The following is a 12,240-nucleotide window of genomic DNA, read 5'->3' as shown; positions in this document are numbered from 1 at the left end:
CACTTATCAAAAACAAAAAACTAAACCTCAAAGGATATTAAATCATTTTGACATCGACCTTTTGAGTTATAGTCTTGCAAGCACAGCAAATGTATAGTTCCGTCCTTGTTAGAAGCGACTACATATTCCAGTAAGCATCGCTTTCTTAACGCACGTTGTGAACCTTTTTTTTTACACTAGGTGTGTTCGACTTCATGCAGCACCGGCGGCGCCGATAGTCAGCTGCAGCCGGCTGCCTTGGAGCTGAGAATGCAATTGGTTGCTTCAAGTCAGCCGGGCTGCAGGCGGCTGCAGGCGACGCTGGCGCTGCATGAAGTCGAACACACCTATTGGTAGACTTTTCCTTTCGGATTGTCATGACGCGCAGTCAGTGTCTGACTTGGGTGGTGAGATCGTTAAATTTCTTGTTTTCTAGCTATCTAGGATTGTATAATTAAATAACCTATCTAGAGACAAATGTGTACATTTAATCTTACTACCATGTAATTAGCCATGTCTCTGTAAACGTTACATTGACTACCCTAGTTAGCATTATCTCGTGCTAACTAAACAAGCTATGGCTAAAATAACAATAGAATAGATATCCTGAATTATCTTTGTTGCTGTAGTTTGCTAGGTTACCTTTTATTTTTCTTTGCTAAACAGTAGATAATTGTACAAGACCAACAGGGTGAAGACTATCGCATTAGCCTTTGTGTGATCGCAACACCAAAAAAAGAAATCTGTCTTTCAATAGCCTAAATATATAAAGTTCAGGATTTGCCTAGTCAACAGATTGTCTAATCTAAAGGATGCAGATTTTTTCCATGTGGACTTAATTAAGTGGCGTACAACAAATCTGAAAAGGTTGAATCTGTTTAATGCAGGCTACACTGACATTGCTGTATTCTTCTACTTTTCAGGTAAGGGCTTTACCTCACTGATTCAAACCACAAAGAATCATGGAGGATGACTGCAAACCTTTACTGGGCTCTGTCCGAACAGGAGAAAGCTACACTCACAGAGGGTCTACGGATTCACTTGATTCAAGAGCTAAAAGGTTGGTAACTTGATCTTTTGACTTGAATGGCACTCAATAGGAGTTCATTGGAAATTGATGTCATAGTTGTTGGTGTTTTGGTTGTTGGTAAACCAACAAGTCTCATGGCATGGCTCTAGTGTTCAACTTTCATAAATGGTCAATTCTACATTATTATAAGATGAAGTTGGCCCATCTAAGTTAATCACTAACCATTTAACTCAGGAATACACTTCCTGAAATATGTTATTCTGTCTGAATCAGCACTGAGTTCACATGACACATCCACCAAATGTGTTTATAAAGCCACAATACCTTGGCACAACTCAGTTTCATATGGGTCTCCTGTCTTTTAGAATGCCACAATACAGACAACATTAGTTGTTTATTATAAGGAGAAGCACCCCTAGTTCCTACTTCCCCAGAAAATCTATCATCAGCGGGGTCTTAGCTTCTGACGTCTTAAAACATTCCTTGCCCCTTCACCCAACCCAATAACACATTTCAGGCTGCATACCCACGCTAGATTAATCCAGTCTGGTATTTCACAAACACCAACGAGGTAGCAGCAACATTATTGGAATAAGTGTTTTGGCAGAGGTCTTTTGAAAATCAAGAGGGCCCCTCTACCATGTAGTCATATACAATCTCTTTTTTGATGTAAATGTAAAAAAAGTAGGCATTTTAGGTGGTCTTTAAAACTCTTTACTGCAACTTAATGTTTTTCACTCTGCATCTTTACAATGCACCTTCATCAAAATATAAAGCTGGAAGGTTCAACAGGTAGTGTCTGAGTACTTTTAACAAGTAATTTAGTTGCAACAACCAAGGTTAACAGCTTTGGACACTGTAGTTCTGAAGTCCATTGAAACTATTCAATCGGGTGTTGAAGTGACTGGGACATTTGGACTTTTACAATTTGATTTACTACAATTTTAGATGCCTATGTTTTAGTGTGTGTCAATATGAATGTAATAAGGAAATTAACACATCAAATTCAGTAGGCACAGCTACTTAACCAAGTAGCTCCTTCTTTCTCTCTCTTACTTGCCCCAGGCCGTTCCATGTGGAGCCCAGGAATATAGTTGAGAATACCCCCCAGGAGAGAGTGACTTCTGAGGCCTCTGTCCTGAGCAGCCGAGTTCACTACTACAGCAAGCTTACTGCATCCTCTGACAGATTACTGGTACAGTAACTACTGTCAAGGACACACACTCTTATGCAAAAAATCTATAAAGCACAAATTGATGCAAGTATGTTACATACATAAATGTGGCACCTGTTTCAGAAAGCCATCACTCACTTTGTGTTGCAAATTGCATTCCAAATTGAAATTATATGCATAGAGACTGTTAGATAAAAAAAGTCTGTGACTTATTTTTTCTCCCAATGTTGTGAAGTTAATGGATTTAATACACCAGCTGTCCTTTAGCAAAATGAAGGCTCTTCTTTGTCATTCACTGGACCTTTGAGCTGTCATTGGCCATATCAACATGCCTTTACTCTTCATATAAAGGATTCAGTTTGGACCAGACCTTAAACAGATATGCCTCTGTGACCAAGGATATTTCACAGACATACTGTTAAATTCAGGATATAGAACATGCACATGATATATTTACTGGCCATCATTGAGTCCAGGCTCTCAATAGTGGTGTCAGCCAAGTGTACAATCAGTGTCAGGATTGACCTATTCACTTGTAAAATAAGTATGTTTATATGTTCTATGGATTTCAAGTCCCAGGTTAGTTGGACTTTGGTAAGTCACAGCCACAGCAGCCTTTACTAAATGGACTGTTGTAAACTAAGCTTTGTGGCTCACCCACTGACCTTAATATAGAATCTCATTGGACTGACTGGACCCTGGTATTTTTTCTCTCCCTCAGAGTCCTCCAGACCACGTGATCCCTGCACCACAAGAGATCTACGTGTACAGCCCACTGGGAACAGCCTTCAAAGTATCCAAAGGAGGGGATGTATCGTCCAAAAATCCTAGTATCGTCACTATGTAAGCATCTTCTGCAGTTTTTCCTCATTGATTTATTTGTGGCGGCCCACAAGTTTGTATTTGTATTTTTACTGCCTAACATGTCCCCCCAAAAAATATTGAAGAGCTGCACGCAGCGCATTAGGTGTTTGACTTCATCCGGCGCCAATAGAATTTTTGTCCAACTTGAGACGGCGCCAACACCATGTCACTGTGACATGTCTTCAAAGAACCACAAGAGAGATTCGAGAGCAGCCGGCTGGGTCAGCCAGCGCATTTTCTCCTGAGCAATTGTACAAGCTCTGATGACGACACAGCTATTTCATTGGCCAGACTCATACACAACAACTTTGACGTGTGTTTTGTGTTTATTCTGACATCTTCAGTTTTGCCAATGCTCAAATCCGGCCCAAACTGTACAATTGAATGACATATTTGCCTTATTGACAGACTGCCATACTGACGTTGAAGAAAGTGTCTTACTCCGCCTCTTCACTAACGGAAAGACTCAGTTTAGTTGAGTTCTGGTTGTATTATCAATCTTCAGATTGCAGAGAGAGTTGAACATAGCCCAATACATAAAATGACCAATTTCAGTGCACTGGTTCATGTAAGTTCTAATGCGAAAACAATCAAATTTGTGACCAGTTCGTCAGCGATAAAGTAAGCAAACAGTGCTTGATCAGCCATGGATTTTAATTTTTATTTACATGGGCAGTGCACATTATTGAACATGACTGTAAATGTGCCAGAATGATCAAATATGGCAATTTTTTCATCTGTAAACCCTTGACAGAATGTTAAAGGAGTCATTGATTGCAAAACCGATTTTACCTTGTCATAGTTGAATAACGATAGCCTGGCTCTGCCCTCCTACGTACTTCCGCTCAATTTTCATTTTGCTTCTGTACTAGGTCTGGCCATGAGGTACGTAAGTCAGATGTCTCAGGTTAATTTTCTACCGGCCAATCAGCGAACAGAGGTAGTGGCTGAGAACGATGACGTTGTGCGCAAGTTTGTGTTGTAGTTCCATAATGGCGGCGGAGAAAGATGCGAGCAAAGCCATTGGGTCCGTTGTGGCAATGCTGCCGAATGTCCATAAGCTAAAGCCAGAGCAAGAACGAGTTTTGTTGGTGGCCATGATGTTGAGGCCCTCCTCCCCATGGGGTTTCGGGAACAGTTTGATTTTTTCAGCTACGGCAGCTAGCTCTCTTACAGTAGTGGTGAAGGAATTGGCTAAGGCGAACGCTAGCAATTGGTTATGGCAGATCAGAGTGGCTCTAGGCAGATCCAATAGTTTTAAACTTCAACAGAGTACCCACCTAGAAGGAAGTCAACGCTTGTCAATGGAGCGAGACCAGACTCTCTGTACAAATGAAATATACGAGAGTCTGGTTAGGACCAGGCTAGAATAACGACAGTTTGGTGGGTAAATGGACATACATTGAACCTCAAAGTCCATTGACACCTATTTCCTATGCAAATCTCAAAATGAAAAAATGTAGCTTGTAAAACGGTAATTTTTTAAAAAGCTAACTGACGTCAGTTCGGTGGCCCACCTTTTTTGGCTCTGGTCTGTATCTTAGTCAGGCCCCCAAATTTGCTGCTCTGTGTAATTCCACAGAATTACAAAAAATAGTTTTTCTAGTATATTGAAAATGGACTACGGTGGCAATGTTCCGGGCTGTACAGGGAATGCTGACACGTTTCATAATCTTCCCAAGAAACCAGACACTCGACGGGCATGGCTGATCTTTTTCTATGAGAAGATCCCTGTGAAGTTCGACACTCATTTATTCATTTGCTCAAACCATTTCACCAAAGACAGTTTTGAATGAAAACCTTGGACAGTTTAAAGAAGGATTTGCTAAGCCGCTGTTGCTGAAAAGAGGTGCTGTTCCAACCGTATGCTCATCACAAAAGCAAGCTGTAAGTATGATTTTGTCGCTAACAGTTAGCCAATTAGCAATGCTAACGTATCCTGTATCTAGCATAGGTAGAATGCGAAATACGTTTCTAAACACATCAACAACTTTACTTTGCAAATGACTCTAGCTAGACTAGCTGTAGTCGGCATTAGAAGGGAAGCTTCCGAAAACATAGCCAGAAAACGAATAGCAGTCTGGCCTATTGCTGACGCCTGTTTAGATTATCTATTTTAAAGAATTGGAGAAAGGCAGGTGCTAGATACAGGATACGTTAGCATCGCTAATAACTGTTACCGACAAAATCATACTACAGCATGCGGCTGTGATGAATGTACGGTCGGAACACACCTCTTTTCAGCAACAGCTTCATAGCAAATCCTGCTTTACATTGTCCCAGGTTTTCAAAACCGTCCTTGGTGAAATGGTTTGCGCAAATGTGTCGAGGGTCGAACTGCACAGGGATCTTCTACGCTACGGTATAGACAAACATCAGCCATGCCCGTCTAGTCAATGTTAGCTCAACTCTAGCTCATCGGCTTTTTATTAACGCTGATTTGCAAGGAATGCAAGAACAGCTAGATAGAGAAAACACCTAGACTGTAGGCATGTAAACTAGTTTAGCTTGCTAACAAAAGAGCATAGGAAGAATGTGTGATGATTTAGCCTAGTTTATTGGCTAACCCTAACGTTATTCCATGTTCCTGACATGTTCCTAACCGTGACCCACCTAAGGCGATCCTGTTTGCTTTGACAACAGAAGTCGAAACAACAAACGTAATAATTTCAAATAATATCTAGTCAATCTGTTGAAAAGTGTTGTGTAGACACTATAGATTTATATGTTCATTTTGATTTCAAGTCTCCACTTTCGTCGTTTCAGTGAGTGCTGTTGGCCGTGTTGTTTCTTTCCTCCGCAGCTTCACTCGTTGTAAACCAACCAATCAGCGCGCAGCTCATCTACATATTCATGAGCATACCATAAAAGGAGAAAACCGAGCGTTTATTCCCGGGAAAATTTTACTGGATCTGTCAGGGGGCATAGAACAGCACCCGGGCCATTTTCAGCCCAACCAGTGTTACATACCCTATCCGGAGACCTTAAGGAACAGTGAAATACCCCAAAAACCCAGTCAATCACCCCTTTAAAAAGTCACCCTGAAAAACATTACATCTTATTAAAACAAAAACACATTAATTAGCCTAATTTAAAAAAGGTACAACGCCATTGATTGATTCCAAGCACACTTTTACTACATGATATAAGTAGGAAATGTTATCTAAACTCATATGACTGATGTGAACACAGCAAACCATGGAAAGCAGAAAACGTCCGACTTGACGGCTCCGTTTTCAACTCCTCCCCCGACCCACAGCCGATGTTGAACACACCTATTGATTTACTCAGCCCCTTCTTGCCCCACTTGCGTTCACTCTCTCTTACTACAATGGACCCGTCTGTGAATAGCTCCCTCTCTCCGTGCACGCTCTGAATCAATGCACGGGACAAACAGCTTTTTCCCTCGGCAGTAGAATCAATCCGGCGTTTACGAACGGTTTGGCCCAATCCCAATGTCCACCCTCACAGACTCATGGAGTTTGAGGTGCGTTCTCGCTAAGTCTGTAAGGGCTTAGGGCTGTCCCACTGTCAAATTGTGAAGTGTGCAAGGGCTCTTTCACAGACATTTTGAGCCCTTTATGCACCCTTTTCGTCAGTCTGTATGTTTGCAGACTTTGGCCTAGGGAACTGACAACAATTCACAGCATTGTGACGTGAAACACAAGGGTTACCAGGGAAAGCCCGGAAGCGAAAATGAACCTGATGTAAACATAGTTGGAAATAAAAGTTGGATGTAAGTTTAAACACAAAGCTCACTGATGGTTAATATAGCCATAACTGTGTGTAGTTTGTCCTTTGATGATCATTCCAAATATGCTTTCAACAGATTTTATCTGACAACATTACTAGTTTGCCGATAATGCAGCAAAGTGCTGTCCCATTCCAATTTATAGCATTTGCAGCCTCTTGCACTCAATCACTTACTAGTAAGCCTGAGGGTTTAGGGGGGGGGGGGGGGGGGGGCATTGGGATTGGGCCTTAGTATCTGCACACATTTGTCCAGAACTGATACATTCAAGTTAAATATCATAATATTCATAGTTAAATACATTTGGTAAATATAACAAAATGAATTTGTTAGGTTACTATGCGCCATAACTATTTTGCGCGCTCGCATTGCTTGTCAAAGTCCTTACGTACATTCACATCAACCGATACTAGGACCTAGGTTTGGCGTAGCAGTTTACAAAGTCTGGCTCCACCCCTGCTTACCACCACAAATATAATCTAATTACACATGCACATCTAACCGACGTGATATTTTTACTATGGATATAACTTATGCATAACTTTGATCATAATTTCGGTTAAGATGCTGTTTTAATTTTCCCCCCAGTTTTGCCATATGGAATACAATGATGGGGACATCTATACTCAGCATACCATGGGGCATTAAGCAGGTTTGTAGTAAAAAGCACAGTTTTGTGTATTTCAATTTACTCGAGGTTGGTCAGTGTTTTTGTTTCATTTAGGTTTGAGACCTGAAACCTATTTGTTGTTCTGACAGGCAGGGTTCACTTTGGGGATCCTCATCCTCATCTCCATGGGCCTGCTGACCCTGTACTGTTGTTACAGAGTGCTCAAGGCACCTCAATCAATACGTAAGTCCAGCTCACAGGCTCTGGTTATTAAATAAACTCATACATGATGAGCTTATGTTGGTTTATGTAATCCTATGTTGCTTTGTTATCTGAAATAGAGGTTTAAAGTTTACAAACTAAGGGCTTATAGACATCTGTCCATTGTAAGAACTGCTCACGTTACATAAGTGAGAGCCTTGCGCTGCCCCACTCCCTGTGTACATTGTGTAGAGTAGCTGTTATCTACACATGCTTAAAAAGGAGAGATTCATCTCACATGTTTTTGCTACCTTTAGCAAGTGTGTTGGCACCTCTGAGCAACGTGCAGGAACTGATGAGGATGGTTTAACACTCGGTCACTGTTAGGTCAGGAATCTATCCCCGTTGGTTGTTCTCAGGAAAAACAAACCCACTTGTAACATGTTTTAGACAAAGGGTATTTTAATACGGTGCAACAGCCAACAACAGGCCTCTGAAATAGTTGAGAAATGTTCACTTGTCTTTTATTTATATTTACACTACCTAGTAACAGTTGTTATTTATTCTTTTAGCATACATTGACACCTCTGACTGGGAGTTTCCTGACGTGTGTAAATACTATTTTGGGAAGTTTGGCCAGTGGTCCAGTCTGGTGTTCTCCATGGTATCACTCATAGGTGCCATGGTGGTCTACTGGGTCCTCATGTCAAACTTCCTCTTCAACACTGGCAAATTCATCCACAGTATGTCAGAAAGGTTTTAACTTAATATGACATTGTTTGAGAGTTTGTGTAAAACTGCTAAGTCCTAATTGAATTTTGTTTCTTTTTTTTCCCCTCACCCTTTCGCCAGACTATGCTAACAATGTCAGCATGTCAGATTCAGATTTTGGGACCAATGGCTCAGAAAGAGGTTAGAACAGTCTTTTTCTTTTCATGGTGTTCATTCTTTTTAATCATGTGATGTAATTAATCGTTGCTGTAGTCATGAGACAAAAGGATGAATGTTGGGGTCTCATCAACAACGTACATTACTCATGCTGTTGTTCTTGTTCTTCATCTTGTGCCCAGTGATCTGCCCATTCCCAAACTCCATCCCGGGAGGAAACTCCAGCAGCTTCAACATGAATTATCTGAGTGCCAGCAACTCGTCAGACACAGCCCTATTTGATCGCTATTGGAGCAAAACCAACACCGTTCCTTTCTACCTCATTGTCTTGCTGCTGCCGCTGCTCAACTTCCGTTCTGCATCCTTTTTTGCCAGGTTCACTTTCCTAGGTAAGGAAAGACAAGGACTTGCCAGCTGGGAAAACTAAATAGAAATGGGAATTTTTGTACACGGCAAGAAAGGACTGGGAGGCGTTAGCGCTACTGTGGATAGTTTGGAGGAACTGTGATTGCAGGGTTCCCGCAGCATTTTTGAGTGAAGGCGGGCGCCCAAGCAACATACGCCTGCCACCTTAACTACGTCGGCAAGAAAAAAATATACATCGCGAAATTTTATAGCAATATCCGCTGTGTTACTCTGTCCTGTTTTCTACCTTCTATTCCAAAACGCCAGTCTCCCTTCTCTGCAGAACGCATTAATCTATCGCACAAACTATCCCCCACCCTACCACCTTAACTGACACATTTTCTACGGGAAACCCTGGATTGTAATATTGAAAACAAGGAAGAAATTAAAATGGAAAGATGAGAATCTAGGGATGAGCTGGGAGGGCTTCCTTGAGTAATTAAGAGGATAGTCATAAGGGGGGAACTGGGATTATGACCTTGTTTCAGATTGGCTAGTAGGTGGCATTTAACTCTGTATAACTCGAAAAAGCCTATCAACTCGGCAGAAAATTTCCCTCTGTATGCCTGCACCTCGTCCATTTATTTTATATAGTTGGACAAGTTATCTCTTACTTCTCAATGTTAGAAATACAAGGTGTAGCGTGATTTGTATCGACTTTCCTGACTTTTGGGCATGCCACTCTACAACTTCTCTCGCTTCAGCTTTCTCCTAACATGCATTTTAAACTTTTGCTTTGATTGTCTGAGTCTCATGAAGTGATTTAAATAACACACGTGATTGGACAACACATCGTAGTATGGAGCGCTGTCTGGGACTTTCCATGCTGCGCTGAGCCACCACAGCATGTGTTCATTGAAAATAACAGTTGCTTCATCAGTTTGTAATTAACAATGATTGTGCACCCCAGGTCTAAAGCATTAAATACAAACAAATAAGGTGCCAGCCAATGTTAAGTGTTTAGTTCACTGTATGACACACATCGGCAGAGTTAATCGGCCTGTGTACCGGTGAGGGAGTCGGATGGCTGAGCGGTGAGGGAGTCGGGTTAGTAATCAGAAGGTTGCCGGATCGATTCCCCGACACGACATCGATGTGCTAAATTACGTTGTGTCCTTGGGCAAGGCACTTCACCCTACATGCCTCGGGGGGAATGTCCCTGTACTTACTGTAAGTCGCTCTGGATAAGAGCGTCTGCTAAATGACTAAATGTATAATGTGTACATCCCTTCTTTAGGAACCATATCTGTTATCTACTTGATCTGCCTGGTCACGTGGAAAGCCTTCCATCTTGGCATCCACTTGGAGTTCCACTGGTTGGATTCAACACAGTTCTATGTTCCAGGTAACTTATGGTTGTTGGGGTGGTTGTCATTGTTTGCACAGAGATGTCTCTGAATTTTTACATACCAAGCACTCAGATAAGCATAATAAAACAACAATGTAATCTTTACTTGCTATCAATATTGATCTCAGATCTTCCTTTAGACTTTTGACAGACTTGGAAAATGTATCTGTTAAAATCTGGTGATGTCAAGCTGATGACTTAGCTTTGTGTGCTAATTGCGTAATCAACATGCTAATGTTATATTTGCCCCTTTTTTCTATATGTGTCAATACTTAAGAGTTCAGGCTGCTGTTCCCTCAGCTTACTGGTGTACTGACGCTGGCTTTCTTCATCCACAACTGCATCATCACACTCATGAAAAGCAACAAGCACCAGGAAAATAATGTGAGTGTGAGCTATCTTAGCGTTTAGCTTACTCTGCCAACATGTGACTTGATACCTTGGCTGTGTGACTAACAACATTGGGATTAGCATTTACTGTGAAAACCATGACAGAAGGAATTCTAACTTCCAACTAAAATACAGAATAGGAAATGCTTATAGTTTCTGTTGTTGAGTCTGCAGTTTTCAATCTCTCCTGCCACACTTCCTTTCCTCATTTTTTCACATGACTATTGTCATGAAATCTTTTTGGTTCAGTTACGACCGTACTGGAATAGCTGCCATATAAGCTCATTTCATCTGATATTTTATTATGATTTTAAATGTATTTATTAGTGCTGTCAAACGATTAAAATATTTTATCGCGATTAATCGCATTAATGTCATAGTTAACTCGCGATTAATCACAAATAATCAGACATTTTTGTCTATTCCAAATGTCCCTTGATTTATTTTTGTCCAATAATTTTTTTCTAACTTTAATGCTTTTATCAACATGGAAAAGTGTATCGGATTGCTTGGTGCAAATGTTTTCTTTTATTGAAAATAACATTGCAATCGCCTGGCTTTGACGAGGGGGCGGAGAATTTGCATCAGCTGTGTGCTTTGCCATCAAGTGGTTTTTCAGACTAGACATGCTGCGATGATAGCTCAGTTCACAACGACAAAACACACAGATCACTTTGCTCTTGTCAATGGGACCATTTGGCAACTTTTTAATAGTAAACTTTGCATTCAGAATCTTATTGGCATCCATTTTGGTGTCTCGCGCTCGCCATCTACTCAAAGTGTAAACTTAGCCAATACTCTTTAGCCGGCTCGCAAGCCCAAACAAGTGTGTGCGGCTCGCCTGTTGTTTTGTTTCCGGTGTAGCTAGATCCGGTGTGGTGTTGTAGTTTTTCTAACGTCAGTAGTTGTTGCAACAGCATGTGAAAAAGACTACAACAATTGCTGGGCCAAAAAGAACGTTAATCGCGCGATAAAAAAATTGACGCCGTTAAAATGGGTGTGTTAACGCCGTTAATAACTCATAGAGCATTACATTACATTCTGAGCATGCGTATTAAAACTTTCCCACGTCCAATGTACATTGCATTGTGAGAGAGGGGCTAGCCCCACCAGAGCCCCACTTTCACGATAAGCCTATGCTAACTCGAATTGGCAGAACGCAGTCTGAAGCAGCAAGGCAGGGACCAATGAACATGAAATAAAATCTTAACACAAACGAATGAAACGAAACAATTTAGGAAGACGCTATATTCATAGATTCTAAATTATTCGAAGTAAACGAACAGTCACCACTGTATAGCTATAATGTCAAGATGAACATGGAAGGTGAAAGAAATATGCTGCTCCATCTCTATAATTTATGTTTAGTTAGTGTACTTCAGGTACAAGTATTATCACTTAATAGATAGCCTCTGCGTTACTCCTACGCAGAAGGCGAGTGTTGTAGGCTACTCGGTGTGCCTGAACGATAGGGGGACAAGGCAGAGAAGATGGTTTGAACCAAACATAGAGCGGCAATTCTGGGTGAGACCTGGCTGAACAGCTAGCTGGTGGGACAATTTTAAAACACCAAATAGTATTGCCAGAGGAGTATGTAAAC

General features: G+C 41.2%; 1 protein-coding gene across 7 annotated transcripts in view; it reads left to right on the top strand.

Moving 5' to 3' along the window:
- The first annotated feature begins 288 nt into the window (after positions 1-288).
- The window catches only part of slc38a9 (solute carrier family 38 member 9), a 34,901-nt gene continuing 22,949 nt past the window's right edge, over positions 289-12,240 (top strand). For 5 of the 7 annotated variants that reach the window (XR_006955812.1, XR_006955811.1, XR_006955810.1 and 2 more), the window contains exons 1-11: positions 289-386; positions 903-1,039; positions 2,075-2,204; positions 2,905-3,026; positions 7,387-7,450; positions 7,558-7,651; positions 8,182-8,352; positions 8,462-8,521; positions 8,680-8,886; positions 10,140-10,247; positions 10,528-10,634. Coding sequence is in view for 4 of the 7 variants with exons in the window: in XM_047017256.1 (XP_046873212.1) it covers positions 942-1,039; positions 2,075-2,204; positions 2,905-3,026; positions 7,387-7,450; positions 7,558-7,651; positions 8,182-8,352; positions 8,462-8,521; positions 8,680-8,886; positions 10,140-10,247; positions 10,528-10,634 (1,161 nt within the window). In the remaining 3 variants the exon portion in view is untranslated. The remainder of the gene's footprint in view (positions 387-902; positions 1,040-2,074; positions 2,205-2,904; positions 3,027-7,386; positions 7,451-7,557; positions 7,652-8,181; positions 8,353-8,461; positions 8,522-8,679; positions 8,887-10,139; positions 10,248-10,527; positions 10,635-12,240) is intronic. The other 2 variants (XM_047017257.1, XM_047017260.1) reach the window with 2 other exon arrangements.

Source organism: Hypomesus transpacificus, unplaced genomic scaffold (genome assembly GCF_021917145.1).
Source record: "Hypomesus transpacificus isolate Combined female unplaced genomic scaffold, fHypTra1 scaffold_51, whole genome shotgun sequence".
Taxonomy (NCBI): Eukaryota; Metazoa; Chordata; class Actinopteri; order Osmeriformes; family Osmeridae; genus Hypomesus; species Hypomesus transpacificus.
The sequence above is the reverse complement of the archived record's forward strand: the minus strand, read 5'-3'. Positions and strand labels throughout refer to the sequence as shown.